Source organism: Hibiscus syriacus, unplaced genomic scaffold, assembly GCF_006381635.1.
Source record: "Hibiscus syriacus cultivar Baekdansim isolate YM2019G1 unplaced genomic scaffold, ASM638163v2 tig00000765_pilon, whole genome shotgun sequence".
NCBI lineage: Eukaryota > Viridiplantae > Streptophyta > Magnoliopsida > Malvales > Malvaceae > Hibiscus > Hibiscus syriacus.
The window spans coordinates 142,746-166,618 of NW_024061821.1; the positions used below are offsets into that span (position 1 = coordinate 142,746).

The following is a 23,873-nucleotide window of genomic DNA, read 5'->3' on the forward strand; positions in this document are numbered from 1 at the left end:
AGGACGAAAAGAGTGCCTCAAATGTTATTCCAAAAATAAATTACAATTCATACGACAGTCGGCTATTACAAACACCCCCCAAAACTCTCTACAACCACACAATACTTAACTACTATCTTATACCCGCCTTAGACAAGCTGTCTGCCTCCCAATCCACAGACCTTTTTACAAACCTTGTAATAACACTATGCTCGAAAACAACACTGACAATTTCCTTAACTAGCTGTGAAAATATGGTAGGAAACACTTCTGGATTCCTAATCCAATTTACTACATTTGCTGAGTCAGTCTCTACAATTAGCCGACCCTTGCCACACCACTCTGAATCCACAAACAAAACTAAACCAACTTGAATGGCCTTCAATTCAGCTAAAATAGGGGTACCTAGACCAGCTGAAGTGAAAATGAGCCCAAAAACCTTGTTCTCTTCATTCCTTAGTATTCCTCCAATACCGCTGCTTTCCCAATCTCTTTTTACTGCCCTATCCACATTAATTTTTAAGAAACCCATGGGAAGGGGACTCCACGAGACCGGTGAAAGATTAATCTTCATGGACGGGTTACTTGAATCAGCCAGCTTTGGGTCACCAACAAGGCAATCAAAGAGAAGTGGAAAATTAGGAAACTTCACCAAAAACCACGCCGCCACTCTATATCTAGATGAAAAGAACAAATGATTAAGATCAATGTTTCCTTTCTCGAAAATCACATGGTTCCGACACTTCCAAGCTGACCACATTACAGCTCCCAGAATAAAATTCCAGATTATAAACTTTGGAACAAGGCTTTCCCAAGACGATAAAAAGACATTAGGATGCTCTGGAATGACCGTGGATAGGTTCCACAATCTTAAGAAACACCCCCAAAGGTCCACGCAATAGAACACGAAAAAAATAGGTGAGAAACCGTCTCTCGATGCAAACCACATAGCGGACATAAAATGTTCTCTATCCCAGTAACACCACACTTTAAAAGTTCAGATTTAATAGCCAATTTTTGACACAAAACCATCCACATAAACACATCCACTCTTGGGGTGGCATAACCGATCCAAACCAGCTTCGACCAAATCAGATCTTCAACAGACCCTTCTGACAGTAATTTACCATATGATTTTACCGAATAAACGCCTTCCCATTCCCCGTCCATACACATTGATCATTCGCATCATTGTGAATACTCGCATTGCTTAAAACGATAGCAGTTCCACCAGGGAATCAAATAGCGGAACGAAACCGTTATAGTGACCGCTATTTCGCAGTCGTGCCACCGTCCGAAACCGGTATTGAGGAATTTCGCGGTGGGTAACCGATTCACGTTGGTAGCGGTCTGTTGCGCCCGCAATTTAGCGGGTAACGGTGTATAACGCCGATAACAGGGCGCTATTACCTTTTTCAACCGTTACTGCAAAAAAACCCAAGGTTCTCACATGAAAATGTTGCCTCCGTTGAGCTTCGGTGAAGAAGTTGAGTAACGGACTTCCATTTGAGATGTTCGGTTATCCTCCTCAGCCCTCATCATCAAGCTCGTGTATTTTATTGTGCAAGAAGGCAAAACAAAAACTGATTTCTTATGTTGTCGAAGCAAATTCAAAATTTTTCTTTTTTACAAAAAAATAGTGAAAGGTTGAGACTTTGGCTGTGAATAAAGCAGGATGATCCAAAATAAAAGGGTAGATCTCACCTCTACAAGGGGTAGCTCATAGATGATGGATGCTCTTTTTTCAGTGATATATTTCATCTCTTTGAACTCACCTCTTATGTCTTGAGCCAATTCCATCAATGAACAAATATAGTCCTTCGGTGTAAGCATCTCAATCTTAAGAATTGGCTCCTCAATCGACCTCTATTGTCCACGTTCAGGAAGTAAAATGGATTTGAGCACTCATGAAAGGTTGAGACTTTGGGAGTTAGGAGATGAGATTGGGATTGGAGAGAATGAAAGTTCTAGAGTGTTTTTGCTATGCTTTCTGGTTTTGACTGTTCCACTCCATTTTTTTTTATTTTTTTAATGTTAAAAGTTATAGAATCTAATTTTAATGGATATGTTAATTTGTTACCACACTCCTTTAACTTTTTTAGAATTTATAATTTAATCATTAGTTTTTAATGCAACTTTAATATTTATTTAATTTGGATTTTATTCCTAATTTCAGTAATTTAAATTTATGCAATTTAAATTTTACACATTTATTTTAATTCAATTTAATTTAGTCATTTTTGTTCTTTAAATTTATTCAAATTCCATTCAAAATTTCAACTTTCATTTTTCGTATTTCAATACATTTTTATTATCTTTACATTTAATTTCAACCTAATTTTTATCTTATCATATTACAGAGTTTTAATGTTTCCAATTTGGTTAAACATATATATATGTGTGTGTCATTTTTATTTAGAAAATATTCTAAAAATCATTAAAAATGACTTTATAATTATAATTATTATGTTTTAGGATAAGTTTGTATGAAATTTAAAAAAATTCACGACCGCGACACCCGCAGTGACCGCGATAACATCCGTTATGTCCGCAACCGCGATAAACGCGACACGACCGAAAACGCGACCGCGAACGCTATTTAAATCCATGAGTTCCACCCACTGCTCTACTTCCCAGTCCAATAAATTTCTTTGAAATTGTATATCCCAACACCAACCCTTGCATTATAAAAACCAAACTCAGATATCTTACCCTCTTTATTAACGGAAAGGGAGAACAATCTCGGAAATTTCAATCTAAGCGAGACATTGCAATTCCACCTATTAGACCAAAACATGAAATAATTCCCCTTTCCAACTCGTAATTGAAAATGATTCCTAAAACAATGACCAAAAGCATCATTCGCACAGGAGTTATTAATCACTCCTCTCCAAATCCAAGATGACTTGTAGGATACACCGTTAACCATCAAACTTAATCTATTATCAAAATTATACTTACAGCACACCAATTTCTTCCACCAAGACTCTTTTTCCATAGCAAACTTCCATGCCCATTTTCCTAGGAGAACCCTATTCATAGAGTTTAGATCAATTTTACCTAGACCCCCTTGACCTTTAGGTTTGCACACAGTTTGCCAATTCACCCAATGGGTACGATTTTTTTGAGATAAACCACCCCATAAGAAGTTTGCCATAATAGAATTCAGTTTTCTCATAATCTTATTCGGCATTCTAAACGACGACATAAAATAAATTGGCAAGCGCTTAAAACCGACTTCATCAACACTGCCCTCCCTGCCAGGGAAAGAGTACTTGCTTTCCAACCAGTCAATTTCTGGTAACATCTATTGGATCCCACAACGTAACCAAATTTTTTGTCGAACCAAGGGAAAGACCAAGGTATTCCGTGGGAAAGAATCTAACCGAGAGACAAATTTAGTTGAAGCCCCAAACACAATTCAAAAATGGTCAATACTCTCTTCACATTCTTCAGTTACCCTTCCAAAGCACCACAGAAAATTAACAGATCATCGGCGAACTACAAATGAGACAGCGGGAATGCCATATCCGTACTGTCGATCTGAAACCCACTGAAGAGACCCATCTTCACTGCCTTAGTTAGCATCAAACTTAACATCTCACCCACTAAATTAAACAACAACGGTGATAACGAACACCCTTGGCGAAACCCCCTAGACATCTTAAATTTTCAGTCGGGTAACCGTTAACCAAGATGGAGATTGAAGCTGAAGATAAACACTTTGAAATCCAAGAACGCCACAGCTGCCCAAACCCCATATATTCTATAACCTTCAACAAAATTGACCAATCTATTGAATTGTAAGTTCTTTTGAAATCCACTTTAAAAGCAACACCTTTCAACCCTTTTCTTCTCCAAACAATCCCGGACCTATAAGTGAATCTATGCAATTCCTCAGTCTTCTTGAGAGAACCTTTGACAAAATTTTGTAAAGACCGCCAACTAAACTAATAGGCCGATAATCTTTCAAACTCTCCGGATTCAATTTTTGGGTATCAATGAAATAAATGAATGATTCACTTCTTTCTCCCACCTCTTCCCTATATAAAAGTCTGAGAAAAACATTCGGATCTCATCCTTTAAAACCGGCCAGAATCTCTTTAAAAAACCCAAATTTAAACCATCCGATCCCAGCGCCTTGTTGCTATCCGAGGATGCAATTGCTTCTCAAATTTTCTCCTCCGCAAACGTCCTTTCCAGCATCGAACTTTGTGCTTCCGATAATCTGGCAAACTCAAGGTCCACTTTATCCACTCCTACAGTTGGTTTCCTATTATAAGTCTCATTGAAAAAACTAAAAACACTCAATTTAATATGATCAGGGTCAGAGACCCATTCACCATTAACTTTCAGTACCTTCAAGGTATTTACCCTCCCCCTATTCGCTGCACACTGATGAAAATATATGGAATTTCGATCCTCGTCTGAAATCCATTTCTGGCGAGACTTTTGGAACTAGATTAATTCCTCTTTTTTTGTACAAATCCAACAATTCCGTCTTTGCCTTCTCAATATCATCCCACGACACTAAATTTAACCCCTGTTGTATATCTACCTCCATTTCAAAAATAACCTTTTCTAGCTCTAAAATCCTTCCCGGCATCAAGAGATATTTATTATTCATCCAACTTTTGATTACTTCTTCGATTCGTTCAACATTTTTGCAATTCCTCTCTTCCTCTTAACTTTTTTCATCTTTTCCAAAGTTGATTCCATTATTTCCTGAAATCCCTGTTCTTCCATCAGTTAATTAAAAAGTCTGAATGGTTTCGGACCCTAATTGACCGCACTCCTTTCAAGTAGTATCGCATTATGATTTGATAACGATTTTGGGAGGAGTCTGAACAACATCTGGATAAATACTCAAGAATCTGTAATTCACTAAGAACCAGGGTTCCAAATAGCGGAACGAAAGCGCTATTGTGGCCGCTATTTCGCGGTAGCATCGCCATCTGAAACCGATATTGTTCAAAAAAGCGGTGTGACTTGGAATCACACCAATAACGGTCGATAGCGGCCGCAACTTAACCGATCTCGGCAATAACGACCCGTTTTCCCGTTATTTTCCATTACACCAAGTCAACAACAAACTCAAAATAAAAGTTCAGATTCTCTCAAATTTCATTGTCCAAACTCAAAATCAAACAAATCAGAAAAAAGTCTTTCACTTTGAGAAGTACCTGGTTATTTTATCTTTCTTCTTGCTTTTCTTTTGGTGTAACATGCAACAGCAAAATAAGGTTTTTAGGTATTTTGGTAGGAATCAAGCTAGCAAGCAAAGAAAATTTAAGAACATGAAAAATAAATAAAAGGGACGAATTTTAACAAAAAAAAACCCTCTATTTTTCACAATATTTTCTGTGTTTCTGCCTCCCCTCTCACTCATGCACGATACTGAAGAAGAAAAAGGGATTTAATAATTTTTTAGTTATATTTTATGTTTTAAATAATTATTTTTTTTACTTTTAATGTTTTAGGTTTGGGCCAAAACAAACCCAATAATAAGTTAATTAATTTTTTACTTTTTAATGTTTTGGGTTTGGACCAAAACAGACCTAATAAGTTAATTATTTTTGTGATTTAATATTTTTTTACTTATGTTATAGGTCTTTTAAAAATAAATAATGGGTTATTTTTAATTTTATGAGTTTTAAGTTATAATATGTTGATTTTGGTAAGTGAATAATAACAGGTAATTTATTTTTATCTATTTTATTTTTTTAGAGTTTTTCCTATGTTGATAGTCTTATTTCTTTTAAATAATAATGTATTCACAATGTTATTATTAATTAATTATCTTATCCTATCACTGAGTTTAATATTTGATTAAACTATATTATATATATGCTATTTTCGTTTAGAAAACATTCTAAAAATCGTTAAAAATGACTCTTTAAAATTATAATTATAATTCTTATTGTTTAGGATAAGTTGTGCGAATTTTAAGAAAATTCACAACCGCGACACTAGCAGTGACCGCGATGACATCCGTTATGTCCGCAACCGCGATAAACGCGACACAACCGAAAACGCGACCACGAACGCTATTTATTTCTCTGCTAAGAATCGATCGAGTCTAACAAAAGCGGGGGAATCCCTATTGTTGCACCACGTAAAATTCCCTCCGGACAATGGAAGATCTGTTAGCTTAGCCTGAAAAACAAAATCACCTAACAATCTCATAGAATGAAAATTCTGTGATTTTCCTTGCTTCTCCCCTGGGGACAAATATGCATTAAACTCCCCCCCACACATAAAGGACATTCCATCTGTTCTACGAAAATTAGAAGTTCCTCAAAAAAACTCTCCTTTTCTGATTCAACTGTCGGACCATACACGTTGACCAAACAACGTTACTCTCCATTATCCTTAACTTTGCCCTTCACTGCTACAAACCTTCTGAAGATAACTACTGCTCTATCTCAAACCAATCTTCATCCCAGATACTAATTAAACCACCAGCTGCCCCTTCTGAAGGAGACAATACCAACCCTTTTAATTTCCTCCCACCTAACTTCCTCAGTAACGCCTGATTCACAATCTCAAATTTTGTCTCCTGGAGAAACACAATAAATGGTTTTTCTCCTTAAAATCAAGCTCCTCACTGCCCTTACCTTCTCTTTCCTTCCCATGCCCCTGATATTCAAAGATACACATGAAAAAATTGACTTTGAAATGGTTCGACTACCTCTTGCGAAGATGGGAACTCAATTCCCCGCTTCCACAACCTTATTTTTTCCCAAATCTTCAAATTTCCGTGCAAACGCTTTTTTCCCACCCCGAAATGTTATACCCATCAATTTACTAACCTCTCAGGTGGCATTTAATTCCTCGTTAACTTCTTAAATCTGCACCGAGTTACCACCAGCCTGCGATATGCATCTTTCTTTTTCCCCTGACCTGCGATAAACTCTTTCGAATAACCTCTTCTTGACCCTACCATTCGCTTCACTTCTTACCGAGGTATTACAATCATCAAGGAGTGGAGACCCACTGCTTTCTTTTAAGCCATCTTCTCCACCGCTTTTAGGAAATGATTCTATCTCCTCCATTCCGCCAGATCCATCCCCCCTCGACCACCAATAGGATTTGGGTCATATCTCCAACCTCGTTTCTGCACTCCCCATAAGCTATATTAATTGCTGGCCCTGAAAGAAAAAATCTGAAATTATGCGATCTGGGCTCACTAATTTCGTCTGATTAAGCCTGCTCATTAAAGGATGAATTTATATTCTCTTAACTCAAGGCCCGCGTAATCTCCAATTAAAACTCTTCTATGTTCAAGGCAATATGTCCCCCCTTCATTAATAATCTTGTTCTCCTTACCCAACAATAAAGACTGTTGTCTCCACCTCTCCTCTGAAGCGCCATTTGTCCTCCCATCTGCAAGCCACGCGACTACCCTGTTTCGGGACTCATCATTCGACTTTCCGTCTCCCTCAACCAAAACCACTTTCCTTCCACCGTCTTGGTTATCCTCTGACGATTCCTCAGTCTATTGATCCTATGGAATCCCATCTGGTTCTTTCTCCCGAAGATAACTTGGTTTTTGAAAAATCGACCCCATTCTGATTCTGACTTTGAAAGATCTTCCATATGCTCCTAACGTGATCATCTTTGGGACATCGAAGGGGCTTGCCACTCTAATCATCAAACTTGCTACCGACATATCTTCTATGTTCCTTGTTGCCTCCAAGATTTCTACCAGCGTTCCCCAGCTTTCAGCTAACCTCTGTAAGAAGGATTCCTACCAACATAGAAGAGGAACTCCATACAATTCAACCAAATAGTACGCCATTAGAATACAGTTTTCATCAAGAAGCGGTGCCACCCAGTCAAACCAGAAAGACAATTCATCTTTCTTTCTTATTATTCTCAAATAATGCTTCAACCGACTGAAAAATGATAATGCAAGAGTTCCATGCATATCCTCAGCTTACCAACTTCACATCAAAACCATCACTTTGCAAAGCCTTCTAAACCAGTTCCAAATCAACGAATGCCTTAATGACCCCCGTCAATGAGCTCTTCATCCAATCCGTCTCTTTCGCAGGAAAATGCATCTCCCATAAATTCCTCATTCTTGTTCTTGTTTTTGAAGTCCCTCATCTGTTCTCCCACTACTTATGACCTACCCTTAAACTCTTGTTCTGAATCAACACTTCTTTGTAAGACCTATCATCTCTTATTCTACTCAGGGTTTTATTTCCGACCCTATTTTTACCTTTTTCATTATCAAATGATTGTTTATTTTATGTCTGAACTCTACCTGTTATGGCTGAACCTCTTCGCGGTTTCTGATACTTCGCTACCCCCAATGATACTTCCCTTCCATCAATCAAAGATCCGTTAACTTTCGCGATTGCATTCATCATACTCTTCTCATTCTCAAGCTAAACAAATGAAAACGTATAGGCTTTTTTATTTTGGTTTATTCAATACACTCGGGATGAAGATTCTGCTTACCGACCCATGATACTGAAACAACTCCCTCAATGCACTCCTTGACACTCTCCAACTCAGATTATCCACAAATGATGTCCATATCTCATCGGAGGAAGATTGACTTTTTGACTTCTCTAACGCTCTCGCTCTCACTCTCTCTCCCATTTTTTCTTTTTGTTTTTCTACTTCAGGGAATAATCTTTTAACGTTAATCAAAATCTCAATCAAAGTAGAGCAAATATTCTTTTGGCGTCTAAATATAAAGATGAAGCAAAAAAAAAAAATTGCAAACTAAAGAAGAAATTGTCCAAAAAGATAAAAGAGACACCAAGGAATGCCAACAGTTAAAATAAAATAAAGGTAATCAAGCATATAAGAAAATCAAACACTTAACCCCATATTATTGTAGAATATCTAGGCAGCAAAGCTATAAGTTCATTAACATGATTAAAATTCTAACCTGTGCAAAACGCTGCTTAAAATAATCATAAATCATGTGTGGCTTTCGAGACAATATTGCCAGTGGAATGTCATCACCCATGCAAAATGTTGGCTCCTTTCCTTCTGAAGCCATACTCTCAATGACCATCTGAACATCCTCACTTGAATAACCAAAAGCCCTAAGACATCACATCATAAAAAATAATAAGAACAGTTCAAATCATCAAATTCTACATATTTGATCATAGACTAATTTATGGTCACTAGAAACTAAGATATTTCAATCACACTAAATCAAACTAAACAACAAATATACCAAAAACTAACATGATTTCACATTATATTCAACTCACATGCAACCATGTGCTTAACCCCACTCACATTAGTATTTTTCATTATTTCGATAATAAAAAAGAATTCACTTTATTTCTTCTAAGCACCATACCCACATTTCTCAATATTCTTAATTATTGTTGTATTGTTTACTTTTCATTTTTTTGATAACAAAACTGTTGTGTATAAAAGAGATTCATATTGAAAACTATACTTGGTGGAAGTTTGAAAATTTCAATTAAATGAGGGAGAAGAAGCACATAATTTCTTGTTACTAACCCTTAATTATATGAAGGGGAAAACAAAATTAGATGCATTAGCCCTGTACTTTTCCCTACCATATTCTCCAATTTTTAATGTTATTAAGCCACCATGCAGAATCTGCTTATCACCTATGCCCACAAAGAAATCTGGCATTAAACATTTGAAGGTATGCCAGCAAAGAAATATAATCACTGGACAATGCAAATGCAAATGCAAAAATAAAAAATAGTTGTTCTTCTCCATGTATCAGTGTAAATCTTGGAACCAGTATACTCTTAAACTAATGTGATTTTCTTGAAAAGCAATGGGATGCTGACAGATACACGAGGTACCAGACCTATCCACTATGGCAAAAGGAGTGAGCAAGAAGCACATATAACTAAATAGACCCAATAGGCTTTTTTTTATATGACATAAAATCCATGCCAATCTAATTATTTTTTACGGAAGCATTTACAAATTTTACATCACTAAACAAATTTCAATCAGAAAAAAAAAAGCATCCCTTCTAGAATGATAATGTTTCCTTAGATATGGACTTGCTCTTAGCTGACAAGAACATAACTTAATTTAGCATGCAAAATTGTAGAAGCAATGTTCCAAATTAAAATGAAATCGCCACAGACCACATAAGACATAAAAATCAAGAATTAAACAAATCCAAATAAAGCTCTCATAAAATGATTAGCAGCTAGAGATGTTATAGGACTAAAAGCATTAAAGGAATAAAATCGGTCTCATTTGCATTCACCAAAACACCACCGTGAACAACTCAAAGTATCTGACGGAAGTTGAATACTTACTGTTGCCGTCTTAAGATTGTTTCACCGTCCAAAACTGTTGTGGAGAGGAAATTTACTGGCTTCAAGGGTCGCATATTTTCACTAACCCATTTTCCATATGGGTTTGTCGCAGCTACTCGCTTTTTGACCTCAGTATTCTCATATACCTATAAATTAAAGTATTTAAGATGTAAGCTAGAAGAATTATGGAAGATTTACCCAATTGTCTGTTTGGCACTGCTTTTGTATTTATTTTCTGTTTTTTCCAATTATTTTGAAAAGATAACAAAAAGAAAGTCTAGCAACCAGTTTCCTTTCATGAAAGCAAGGGAAACAAAAAGTCTCAAATTCTTAGAAGATAGGATTTATTGCTTTCCATGTTTCGGAAGATAACTATTTTGCTTCTAGCACTTCAACAAGTGTTTGGAGTCCGTGGATTAAGAAATATAAACATAGTCATTAAATAAATTAATTTGTTAAAAGTATACTAAATTTAACATAAAATGATAATATATTTTAAATGTTTAGCTAAAATTAAATACTTCAAAAATTAAAAAGGTAAACCAGAAACATATTAAAAAGATCACAGGAAATAACAGTACTTCAAGACTGCAATATTATAATACATATATATTTTAGAATTAATTTTAAACATGAAATAACATTATTTTAATAATATTAGATGTGTCACATTAAAAATATTATAAAATTTATTAAATATTGATTATTTTAAATTTTACTATGAGATAATCTAAAATTGTTATACAAATATTTTGTTATATAATTAATTTCTCTAAAAGCTAAAATAAATAGTATTATTGAATATAATTTAATTATATTAATTCACATTACTATTTTAGAATAAGTATAACATTTTTAATACTAATTAACTAGTCACATATCTAACATTATTTCAAAGCATGACAAAATTACAAATAAACATGTTTAATATAATTTTTTTAAAACAAAACAATTATCAAATAACCCGGTAGTATGAGCATTTACATATATTTTGTGAAAGAAAACTAAATAATTTCTTGAAAATAAATAATAGGTTGAAAAAACATACCATATCCCAGTATGACGAATAGGTTGATTTTAAAAGACAATAAGCATATTTCAAAAATAAACCCCACATTTTTTTAAATAGTTAACAAAGCAATTATCACTATAATCATTATGAACGCTTTCAATGCAAAGGTTGGACACACACCATATCAAACCACAATAAGTTGCTATACAAACCTGACCACTTAATAAATCAGCAGTTATCATCATGCCGGGACCTAAACGACCCTTCATAATAACTTTTGAATCATCCACCGATAGAACACCAACCTAAAAAAAGAATAAACATTGGCCATTGTTCTTATACAGTATCCAAAACCACAAGCAAAATGCATAAAACATTAACAAAAGGTAGGAATTTAATTATATACATGTCAATTTAATATGTATGAAACAAGATACCCTAAACTATTTCTATGTGGAACAAGAAGAAAAAAATAATGAAAGTTGAGTTTATTGGACATCTAAAATGGCTTAAAAGTTGGAGATGATAAACCTGCAAGGTTTACCCTTATATATCTGTTATCAAAGTGGCTTCTTTTCAACACAGAAGCACCAGAGCAGGCTACTTCATGAAAAATTAGAACATAATGAAATAACCTCACAATATTGAACTCATCATTCAGTATTTACTCCTCACAATATGCCTTCTTATAATGACACGTAAACTTTCATCATTCAATGTTATCCTGTGTGCAAAATTTGTAGACTGAACTAAGCTAGCTTATTTTAATGAAGTGTGAATTCATTTTGAATCCTCGTGACATTGTTGTCGTCAGAACAAGATTAATTGGGAAGTTTCACATTTTTAAGAAAAGTCTAATCTTCTATTCAGAACATAAAATTTTTTTAAGAAAAGTCTAATCTTCTATTCAGAACATAAAAAATAAAGTACAATTTAATTTTCTATGTTTCAAATATGGAAAGCCCATTCTCGGAGGAGGAGGTATGGGATGCTATTGCTTCGACGGATAGTAATAAAGCATTGGGTCCTGACGGTTCAAGTACGGGCTTCTTCAAGAAAATTTGGTCCAAATTCAATCCCGAGATTATGAGATTCTTCAACGACTTTTATATGGGGAAGGATTGGGAGAATGGAACAAATCATTCCTTCATTACGCTTATTCCTAAAAAGTCAAGCCCGGAATGCTTGGATGATTATAGGCCGATCAGCCTTGTGGGTGCTCTTTATAAAATTTTATCAAAGGTTCTCGCTAGGAGATCAAGAGGGTGTATTGATGACTTAATAGGGCCATTACAGTTCGCTTTCATCCCGGGAAGGCAGATTATGGATTGTTCTTTTCTTGCAAATGAAGGTAAAGATTACTAGAGGAAAAAAGGTTTAAAAGGGGTGGCTTTTAAGGTGGATTTTAGGAGGGCGTATGAATCTGTCAATAGGGGGATTTTGTTGAAAATTATGGAGAAGATGGGATTTGTAATGAGGTGGTGTTCCTGGATATTCAAGTGCATTTCGTCAGCGTCCATTTTTAATTTAGTCAAGAGGTCACCAACAGAAGAGTTTAGGATCGCCAGAGGGCTTCGACAAGGGTGTTTTTTGTCACCTTTGTTATTCAATCTGGTCAGGCAATTATTAAACTTGATGTTGTCCAAGGCGGTAAATTTGGGGGTTTTCTACGGGTTTGAAACCGGGAAGGCAGGGAATTCTTTTATGTTAACACATCTACAGTTCGCGGATGATTTGCTAATTTTCTGCAATGCTTCTATGGGCCAACTGAAGAATGTTAGTAGAGTGCTACGTATTTTTGAGTTAATGTCGAGTCTGCAGTTGAATTTGGAGAAGGGCAGAATTGTTGGAATTCATATGGAGGAGATCGCTATTAAGGAATGGGAGGATGAACTTGGATGTTATGTGGGGGGATTTCCGATTGAGTGCCTTGGACTTCCCCTTGGTGCGAAAAAGAATTCAGCAGCGCTTTGGGAGCCGGTTGTCCAAAGATTCTACAAAAAATTAACCGGGTGGAAAGCGACATTTCTATCTTTAGCTGGGAGAGTGCTTGTAATCAAATCAGTGCTCAGTTCTTTGCCCATATATTTCCTGTCCATTTTTAGAATACCAGCCCATGTTTTGAAGAAGCTAAATTATATTATGGCCAAGTTTCTGTGGGGAGGTTCGGAAGACAAGAAGAAGATTCATTGGGTTAATTGGTCAACCATATGCCAACCTAAATATTTAGGAGGTCTTGGTAATTTAGATTTAAATCTTCTGAATCGAGCACTCCTTGGGAAATGGTCTTGGAAATTTGCGACAAAAAGGGACCTTGGTGGAAAAATTGGGTTAATTGGTCAACCATATGCCAACCTAAATATTTAGGAGGTCTTGGTATTTTAGATTTAAATCTTCTGAATCGAGCACTCCTTGGGAAATGGTCTTGGAAATTTGCGACAAAAAGGGACACTTGGTGGAAAAGATTGGTGTGCAGAAAGTATAATGTAGATCCGAGAGCTATTCGGATTGAATATACAACAACTAATAGGGCATCCTGGATTTGGAAAGGAATATTGAATAATTGCGAGAAGGAGGATGAGTTTGGGCAGTGTTTTCAAAATAATTTAAAATTTCAGGTTGGAAATGGTGAATCTTTAAGGTTTTGGCTTGACAATTGGTTGGGTGGTTACCCTCTTAAGGTGCAATTTCTGAGAATGTTTGTTTTATCAGCAGTCAATAAGGAGGGAACGATTACTGAGTTTAGAAGTCGGAATCACTTGAGTTGGTATTGGAACATTCCTTTGAGAAGGAACCTTGTTGATTGGGAGGTGGAGCAATGGGTAAACCTAAATTCTTTGCTTTAGAATATTCCTTGCGGCGAGGAGAATAATGATGATGCATATGGTCGGGGAATGGGGAGGGTATTTATTCAGTAAAGTCTTGTGTGAGGCTAACGTATGAACGACAACCTATAAATTCTATTTGGACGAAGCATGTTTGGCTAGGGTGGCACCCCCGAGAGTGGAAACCTTTGTATGGCAAGTAATTAATCAGAAGTTGGTTGTTATAATGGAGCTTGCTGAACGAGGTGTTGAAGGCATGGAAGATGTTTTGTGCCCTCTTTGTCGACTTGAACCTGAAATTGTTTCGCATCTTATGGTATCATGTAAGTTTGTGTGGGATATTTGGTGTTCTTTTCTGAGTTATTGGAAAATTACAGTGGTGCTGCCATGTAATCCTGCTGATCTAGTAATGGCTTGGATGGAGTTAGTTTGTTACTCTCACATTTGGACGTTAATACCAGGCGTGATTATGTGGTCAGTATGAAACTGCGTGAATGAAAGTCTTCAAGAAGGGTTACTTTAATTCAGTGCAACTGTCATTCCTCATTAGATTTAGATTGGTTTCATGGTTTGTTGCAAAATTTCCTAGTGCTAATATTCAATTTGATGGCTTAGTGAGTGACCCATCTTTGGCAGATATTCATTGGAAAGACAAGAAAGTGATATCTTATTCACCTGCTTGGTCCCTTCCTCCCTCAGGTTTTTTGAAGATTAATGTTGATGGTGTAGTGGAAAAGGAGTGGCTTAGAGGTGGTAATGGTGGTCTTATTCATGATTCGAAGGGTAAGTTGTTGGGATCTTTCTCAGAAAAGGTGGGGCATGGCCCTCCTGTTTTTCTTTGAGAAGTAGAGGGGATCTAAAGGAAGATCGATTTTTGGAATCTGATTGTTTGAAGGCATTAGAGTGGATAAAAAATCCTGGTTCTTGCCCAGCTTTGTTTGAATCTTTGGTCAAGGAAATTTGTGCAGTGGTGGTTAATAAAAATGTAATTGTAAGGCATATTCAGAGATGTTGCAATTGGAAGGCTGACGAGCTTGCAAAGTCGGGAATTAGTAATCGTTTGCAATCCAGCCTACTGTTTTGCTGGATATTTGGGTTGTTTTGTAAGGTGAGGCAAGGCTTACTAAGCTAGGGCTATGACTTTTGATGAGATGTTAGCAGAGTGTTGGTCATTTTTGAGGTTGTATTTTGGTTGTGTATGGTTGTAATGAACTCTTGATGTACTTGGTACTTAATGAATAAAATTTTGAGGTACTCTTTTTCTCCTTCCAATGTCCGTTAAGTTATCTTCATAGTTTGATGGGTATGAATGGGGTTTTTAACGAGGACTCCAATTTTTATCAAAAATAAAAACTTCCATTGGACAGTAGGCTTCTGACTTTCATCAATCATAAGGAATTGCAGTCAATAAGGGATCAAAACACACCTCAGATGCAACATAGACAACATTGTCAGTTGTCCTCCAATACCTAGCAGGGCGAAGTCCATTCCGATCAAGGCATGCCCCAACGGTTTTTCCATCACTGAACCACACAAATTAAAATAGAAAGTATCAGAAAATGGAATAAAATTGGGGGAAAAAGGTGAAAGGAAAGTGAAAATAAGTAACATAACAATGTACAAGGAATTGTGAGCAAAAGGTTTAGCCCAAACATTATAGTTGAATTTAACAACCTGATGCCATCAAAAACACAATTTTTTCCTGGCTATAAATAGGAACTCTAATTCCTATTTATTTATCATTTTTCTTTGTTCTACTGGATAGACACCTAAAGAGAAGTGAATTACAGATCAACATCGACAGCAAATCTACTTAACATGCTAGACCATAATATCAGTAGAGTTAATCACAAGGGAAAAAGGTGAAAGGAAAGTGAAAATAAGTAACATAACAATGTATACCTGTTTTAGTTAATTTAAAAGATTTTTTTTGATAAGATTGGAAGGCCTCGTTAAAAACCCCCTTCTTGGTTAAAAGAGCTTAGGGGTAAGCTCCTTAATCAGCGGAAGGAGGAAAAGAGAACCTTAGAAATTTTATTGATAATAAAAGTTTACATAAGATTTAAACACTACACCAAATTACATCACATAAAACTTAACAACTACTTTCAACTAGACCTCCTCGTTGGATCAGAAAATCCAGTGATAGAGCCTTACAGTCAACCTATCCCTTTCTTAGCTAAGCTATCAGCCTCCCCATTGCTTGCCCCTGGAATCCACCTCACTGAATGAACCATACCATTTGAAAGAGACAAAATCTGATTAACTAAAGGCGAGTAGAAAGCAGGAGCCAAAGCCGGTGATTGAATCCATTCCACTACCGACTTGCAATCACACTCAACAATCAATCTCCCAACAGATACCCAAAGTGATGCCAGAAAAATTTCAATGCCTCTTTGAATAGCCTTTAATTCAGCTAGAGGAGGAGTACCTTGGCCAACCTTCTCTGAAAAAGTCAAAAGTGTGCGACACTCCCAATCTCTCAAAATACCTCCAATACCTCCACCCGAGCCATCAAGCCTAGCAGCTCCATCAACATTCATCTTAAGAAAATCAACAGGGGGTGGAATCCAACGCAAGATATGACAAACTTTGGCTTTGTATAAAGAAAACCCATCTGCTAGGGATGGATTACCAATAAGCAAATCCTCTTGAATATGAACCGTAGGAAACTTGGCTAAAAACCATTTGAAAGTCTGAATCTAACTGTAAAGAACAAAGACATGCTGTCAAGATTAGATCCTTCAAACACCATAGCATTCCTAGCTTTCCAGATTGACCAGAAGATAACACCCGGAATAAACTTCCAGATCGTCGAATTACCCCTCAACTCACCCCAGGAACTAAGCAAAGCAGGAGGGTCTTGAGGAAGAACAAGCGAAATATCCCAGAAACTAGCTATATTATTCCACAATTTCCACACAATAAAACAAGAAATAAATAAATGTTGAACTGTTAATTTAAAAGATTGGAAGCCACTATCATCACCAATAGACATTGGCAATAAAACTAGAAGTCCTCTAAAAGTGTATACAAGTCCCTGGAAGCATTACCTAAATAGGAGTAAGGCAGGTCCATCCCAGGCTTCCATCTGACCCTTGTAATAGTCATAAAAGTCTACAACCTAAGGAGAAACAATTAAATAATTATTGTCTGCATGAAAAATAATTAAAATCACATTAATTCGTTAGTAATGAGAAATTTGATAATTACAGACAGTGTTAAAATATGGGATAAAACACTAAAAAAAACTGACAGCGAAAGCACCGAAAGGAAAAAGTGAATGAAACAATACTGAATATGGGTGGGGCAATAAGAGTTGTAAAATCAGGAGGAATCATTAAACTGACCAAAACAAATGATATAGACTTGATTATGTATCTGATTCTGGAATTAAAATAACCTGACTAAAACTCAGAGAATTCACTATACTTGGCTGAAGAGAAGAAATCTTGTTTATTGAAGAATAATAACATTGCCCCCATAGGAGAATTTATAAGCAACTTGAATAACCAGAACAGTCTCAAGACAAATACCTCAGGATATTTAGCAGTCAATGTGGGATGATTCTTGTATGCCTCTGGGACAAGAATCATGAGAGCTTCATCAGGACCACGGCCACTTCGTATCAATAACTGGACAAAAATAAAAATTCAAATTCTCCAACAGCTCATGCATGAAAGCGACCATAAGCATGTTGGAAACATGGTTTTGCAAAAATTTATGATGGCTCAACTGTAGAAACATACTTTTGGGACATCCTAATGAATATATAGATATAATACCACTAGCAAATGGCTACTACATCATGAAGGCTGAAGCCATGTAAACATTAGTTCTGTTATACACCTCATCCAAATTCTCCCCATAATTCAAATTCTATACCACCAAACTCCCGGCATAGTATATAGTAATTGAATGAAAAGGTTTGCTTACTATATAACCAAGGCCGAAATAAAAGTCAACATGGATCCCTGTTTGCAACACTGCCAAGGCCATGGTTCTATACAACACTAAAATGAAAATGCAAGACATTCTATCACATCAAACTGAAAAACATAATTTCTTCACTTTACCCTCATATGAGCACTGTAGGAGATCCAAAATATCCAGAACGGTTTTGGGTCATGTAAAGATTTGGCTTGATCAAAAGTTTACTATTGAAGGACCATTTCTAGCCTTTTAACATTTGCACACAAGAACCTACTCCCTCCACAAAGATGCATACAAGGAAATAGTAATGCAATTCTATCAGTATATAACTTCCAATCCATAAATGTCACCCTCATCAAAAGAGATTACCAGCTTGTGTCAGCAGTCAAACTAGGAATCAGATTTCACAACTACAATGTATTAGGAACACACAAAGGAAATTCAATTTTTAATGGTAAAAACTAAAAAGAAGATAAAGGCCTAAGGGAATAAGGGAGGTTAATTTGCATGTGCTGGAGATGGTACCATCAGAGCTTGGCTCTAGGTTAACCAATCATGATATAGTATAATGCCAATAGTATACTACAGCATTGCAGGAATCCATCTCCTAGAAAGGTGGGTGAACCCTCACAGCCTAGCTCTAAGTTCACCAATCATGACACAGTATAATTCCAATGGTATACTACAACATTAATCAAGTTTATAGCCCATACTTCAGCTGCACTATCAAGATTTGCCGAGTCAGATGCCTTTGGGTTACCAAACGGCCGAATTTCATTTTCCCTTCCACGCCAAACAGGGGACTTCAGTGAGGTTTCACGAGATCGCATCCAATTCAAGTTCCCCTGCATAAGGTTCAGAGTAGAACGCAAAGAACAAACTGAGCTCATTAATCATATTTTTCATAATGAAATATATTATTAGACAACATGATATTTGTAGCGAAACTAACCTTTCACCAATCATGACACAGTATAATTCCAATGGTATACTACAACATTAATCAAGTTTATAGCCCATACTTCAGCTGCACTATCAAGATTTGCCGAGTCAGATGCCTTTGGGTTACCAAACGGCCGAATTTCATTTTCCCTTCCACGCCAAACAGGGGACTTCAGTGAGGTTTCACGAGATCGCATCCAATTCAAGTTCCCCTGCATAAGGTTCAGAGTAGAACGCAAAGAACAAACTGAGCTCATTAATCATATTTTTCATAATGAAATAATATTATTAGACAAACATGATATTTGTAGCGAAACTAACCTGTACAGTATTGATCTCTCCATTATGACCGAGAAACCTCATCGGTTGAGCAAGAGGCCATCTAGGACTAGTATTTGTACTAAACCTCCGGTGATAAATGGCAAATGGAGACTTATAGAGAGGTCATTCTGAAGGTCAGAATAAAATAACCCAAGAACTTCTGAACGAAGCATGCCCTTGTAAACAATGGTTTGATTGGAAAGAGAACAGAAATAAAGATCACTTCCCCAAGTCTCTGAGGCTGCTGCTCTTTCAATTAATTTTCGGCAGATGTATAGATCCCGTTCAATGTCATCGACATTCTCGTCCTTAACAACTCTAACAAATATCTGTTGTATATTTGGCATGGCTTCTTTTGCATAAAAACCAACCACGGATGTATTTACAGGAACAGACCTCCATCCAAGCACCTCAAGGCCCTCTTGTCTAAAAATATTTACAATAACTACAAAAGTAATAAGAACTAGTCAAACACAAGAATATACATTAAAAGACAGACTAGATCAAATGAAAAAAAAGAGGAGAGAATATAATGTACAGAGATGAGCAAAATTATTTCCACATGATTAACACTCTTTATATGTGATGAAAGCTCACAAAAGCTATAAAACTAGTGGTAATAAATAAGTAAATAAGGAGATACGAGTTTCGGAAAAGCTATTAAGTGATTAAACTGCATTTAAAAGTCTCTTCGAAGATGTTTAACCAATTTGGAACTAAATCCTTACATCTAATTAAACTGATTTATGAATCCACTTTATCTTCCAAAGCCATAATAATAGCTAATAGAATAATATGGTTAGGAAACGAAAAGCTCTTTTGTTTAAATTTTATAAGAATCCGCATATGATGAAAGTGAAAGAAAAGAAATGAGTTTATCTCTTAAACAATTTTTTTTGATAAAAAATATGGGAGGCCTCGTTAAAAACACCCTTCATAACCTTCAAACTACATCTGTATCTTGTCAGACATTGGAAGGAGGAAAAGAGTGTCTCAAAAATTTATTAATGAAATACTTCTAACAAAGCTAGTACAATACAAACAATACCCACCAGAATACATAACCCAACCAAAAAACATAAAACACACACTACAACAACCACCATAAAACCTAGAACTAAATATAAATACCCTGACCTACAACATAGTATCATCCTATTCCAGCCTTAGCTAACCCATCTGCCTCCCAATTGGCGGATCTCAAAATATGCCTAACTATAACTTCATGTTCAACCACTAAAGTAACAATGTCTTTCACCAATGATTCGAACAGCGGAGTGCAGCGACCCAGATTTTTAATCCACTCCAAAGCAGTAGAACAATATGATTCTAGAATACACCTCCCCCTTGAATCATAATCGAACTCCACAAATAATAGCAAACCCCTTTTAATTGCCAATAATTCAGCTAGGATAGGAGGCCCAGAACCAATACTCTTTGAGAATGAACCAAACATCACACCATCACTATCCCTTAGCAAGCCACCAATACCTCCTCTTGACCACCCCTTTACCATAGCACCATCCACATTTAGTTTGAAGAAGCCCAAAAGAGGAGGAACCCAACACTCCAAGGAAGAATTGTCCTTAGTACTCGCGGCAAAATCTGCTACTTTTGGATCGCCCACAAGAGAATCAAAAGGAATAATCATATCGAGAAATCTAGCTATAAACCAGGCTGCAATCCTATACCTTACCAGAAAAAACAGCAACGTTAAGTCCAACTTGCCTTTACCAAAAATAATTTCATTCCTACACTTCCAAACCGACAACATTACCGCCCCAGGAATGAAGAAACCAAATATGCCCAACCAGAGATCAGAATAGTCGGACTCTTTGGAACAACAAAGGAAACATTCCAAAGATCCAAGAATCTAGACCATAAGCCCCAAACCACCTCACAATGCACAAATAAGTGAGGAACAGACTCCAAGAACTTGCCACACAACGGACAAAGTGTATCCTCAATCCCTGCGACTCCACGCTTCAGCAACTCCTCTTTCACCGCCAATCTTTGATAAACGACCTGTCAGACAAACGTTTCTACTCGAGGCGGGGCTATCCCTAACCACGTGTGTCTGTCCCAAATAAAATTAGTACCCGACATCTAAATTTTTTTCATAATGCACGAGTTTGCTGAAAAACATCCCTCCCTATTCCCTGTCCAAACCCAGTAGTCTTCTGACGAAGCCGACAATAAAGAGTTATTCAACATAGAATTAAGCAAAAGCCACTGATCTAACTCCCAATCAGCAAGGTTCCTTCTCATTTGTATATCCCACACCCATCATGTCGAAGTATTAACCTTAAATTCAGCAACTTTGCCCCCTTTATTAATCGAGAGAGCGAATAATCTCGGAAACCCATCTTTTAATGGAATCGAATCCAACCAAATGTCATGCCAAAACACCATAGACTCGCCATTACAGACTCTTAAACTCATATTCTTTCTAAGGCATTCTCAAAAATCATCGCTTGAGTAAAAAAAATTCACCACCCCTTTCCAAATCCACGAGGCACTAGTGGAAATCGAGTTGTCTGCCCTACTTGCATTCAGATCCAAACTATAGACACAACATACAACCCTTTTCCACCACGATTCTTTCTCACAAGCAAACTTCCACAAACATTTCCCCAAAAGAGCCCTATTCAGTAAGTCCAGGTTAGGAATACCCAGACCCCCCAAATTCTTTCAAAACACTGATTTCACCAATACCACCCTTCCTGCTCAGGATAAAGACGAAGCCTTCCAACCATCCAGCTTTTTATGAAATCTTTGAACAATCGGCTCCCACATAGCCACTGAATTCCTCTTAGTCCCAAGAGGTAAACCTAGATACTCTGTCGGAGATGACCCCATCGAACAACCAGTCCTTTATCAATTCCGGATCAACGTTAACGCCCAAAATTCTGCTCTTCGTTAGATTTAACTGCAGCCCAACCATCATTTCAAAGATTAATAACACTCTTCTTGCATTCTTCAATTCCCGTAAAGAGGCATTGCAAAAAATTATGAGATCGTCCGCAAATTGCAAATGCGACAACATGAAGGAATGTTCTTGATTACCTAATTCGAAACCTCTAAACAGCCCAACATTCAATGTTTTAATAAGCAACAGATTTAACAACTCGCCAACCAAATTAAAAAGCAAAAGGGATAATGAACAGACCTGACGCAGCCTTTTAACAATTTGAATTGAAATTCTTCCGTAGGTGACCCATTTACTAGCACTGATATGGAAGCCGTGGACACACATTTGAAAATCCAAGAACACCATTTCTCACCAAATCCCATACTCTCCATGATTTCAACAAAATCGACCAATCCACTGAATCGTACGCTCTTTAAAGTTCACCTTAAAAACAACCCCCTTCAACCCTTTTTTCCTCCAAAATTCGATACTCTCATTCGCAATAAACGAACAGTCCATAATTTGTCTCCCCGAAATAAAAGCGAATTGTGAATGGCTAATTATATCATTAATGCACAACCTCAATCTTCTTGCTAACACCTTCGAAAGAATTTTCTATAGTCCTCCTACAAGGCTAATAGGCCGGAAATCTTCCAAACAATCTGGATTGACCCTCTTTGGAATAAGAGTGATAAATGAGTGATTTACCCCCTTCTCCAAATCCTTCTCATTGTAAAACTCATTGAAGAAAACTACAATCTCTTCTTTCAAGTTCGGTCAAATTTTTTTGAAGAACCCCAAATTCAAGTCGTCGGGTCCTAGAGCTTTGTTACTATCCGAGTGTGCTATTGCATCCCAAATCTCTTCCTCCGAAAAGGGCTTCTCTAGAATTGAACTTTGAACCTCTGAGAGTTTTGGAGAAACCAAGTTTATTTCTTCAACTTCCAAAGCAATTTTCTGATTATACACTCCTTTAAAGAAATCCATTGCACAAGCTCTAATCAATCTTGGATCAGAAATTTGTTCCTTATTCACTTTGAGGACTTAATTCCATTCAGTCTACCTCTAATTCCAGCACACTGATGAAAGAATCTTGAGTTCCTATCACATTCCAACCCCCACTTCAGTCTCGACTTTTGTAGCCAAATCAAGTCTTCTTTTTTATAGAGGTCCCATAACTCTTTTTTCACTTCAACCAGTAACTTCATAGACACTATAGGATAACCCTGTTGCATAGCCAATTCCATCTCTTGGATTGATCTCTCAAGACTAGAAATTCTGTCAGGTAACTCCAAATGCCTCTTCCCTGACCATCTTTTCACCGCATATTTTACCCCTTTCAGCAAATTGAAAATTGACTTCTCCCCATCTCTACGAATCTTGAACAACTTTGTTTCCATAATCTCATTAAACCCCGCCTCCTTCATAATGGAGTTAAACATCCTAAATGGTTTAGGACCCCAATTAATTTCGCTATTTTCTAGAATAATGGCATTATGATCGAAAATTTGCCTCGGAAGCAAGTTTTGACTAACTTTAGGGGAAAAAAAGAGAAACCATTGATCTAATAAAAATCGATCAAGTCTTACAAAAGTCGAAGCTTCCCTGTTGTTACACCATGTGAAACGTCCTCCAGACAAAGGAAGATCCACCAGATTCGC

General features: G+C 36.7%; 1 protein-coding gene across 1 annotated transcript in view; it reads right to left on the reverse strand.

Annotated features, from left to right (window-relative positions):
- LOC120216769 (ferredoxin-dependent glutamate synthase, chloroplastic-like) overlaps positions 1–23,873 on the reverse strand; it is a 48,454-nt gene that overhangs the window by 20,506 nt on the left and 4,075 nt on the right. The window contains 9 exon segments of the mRNA XM_039214106.1: positions 8,888–9,047; positions 10,269–10,414; positions 11,493–11,585; positions 15,532–15,628; positions 17,159–17,229; positions 17,642–17,740; positions 19,061–19,192; positions 19,302–19,421; positions 19,424–19,746. Coding sequence (XP_039070037.1) covers positions 8,888–9,047; positions 10,269–10,414; positions 11,493–11,585; positions 15,532–15,628; positions 17,159–17,229; positions 17,642–17,740; positions 19,061–19,192; positions 19,302–19,421; positions 19,424–19,746 — 1,241 coding nt within the window.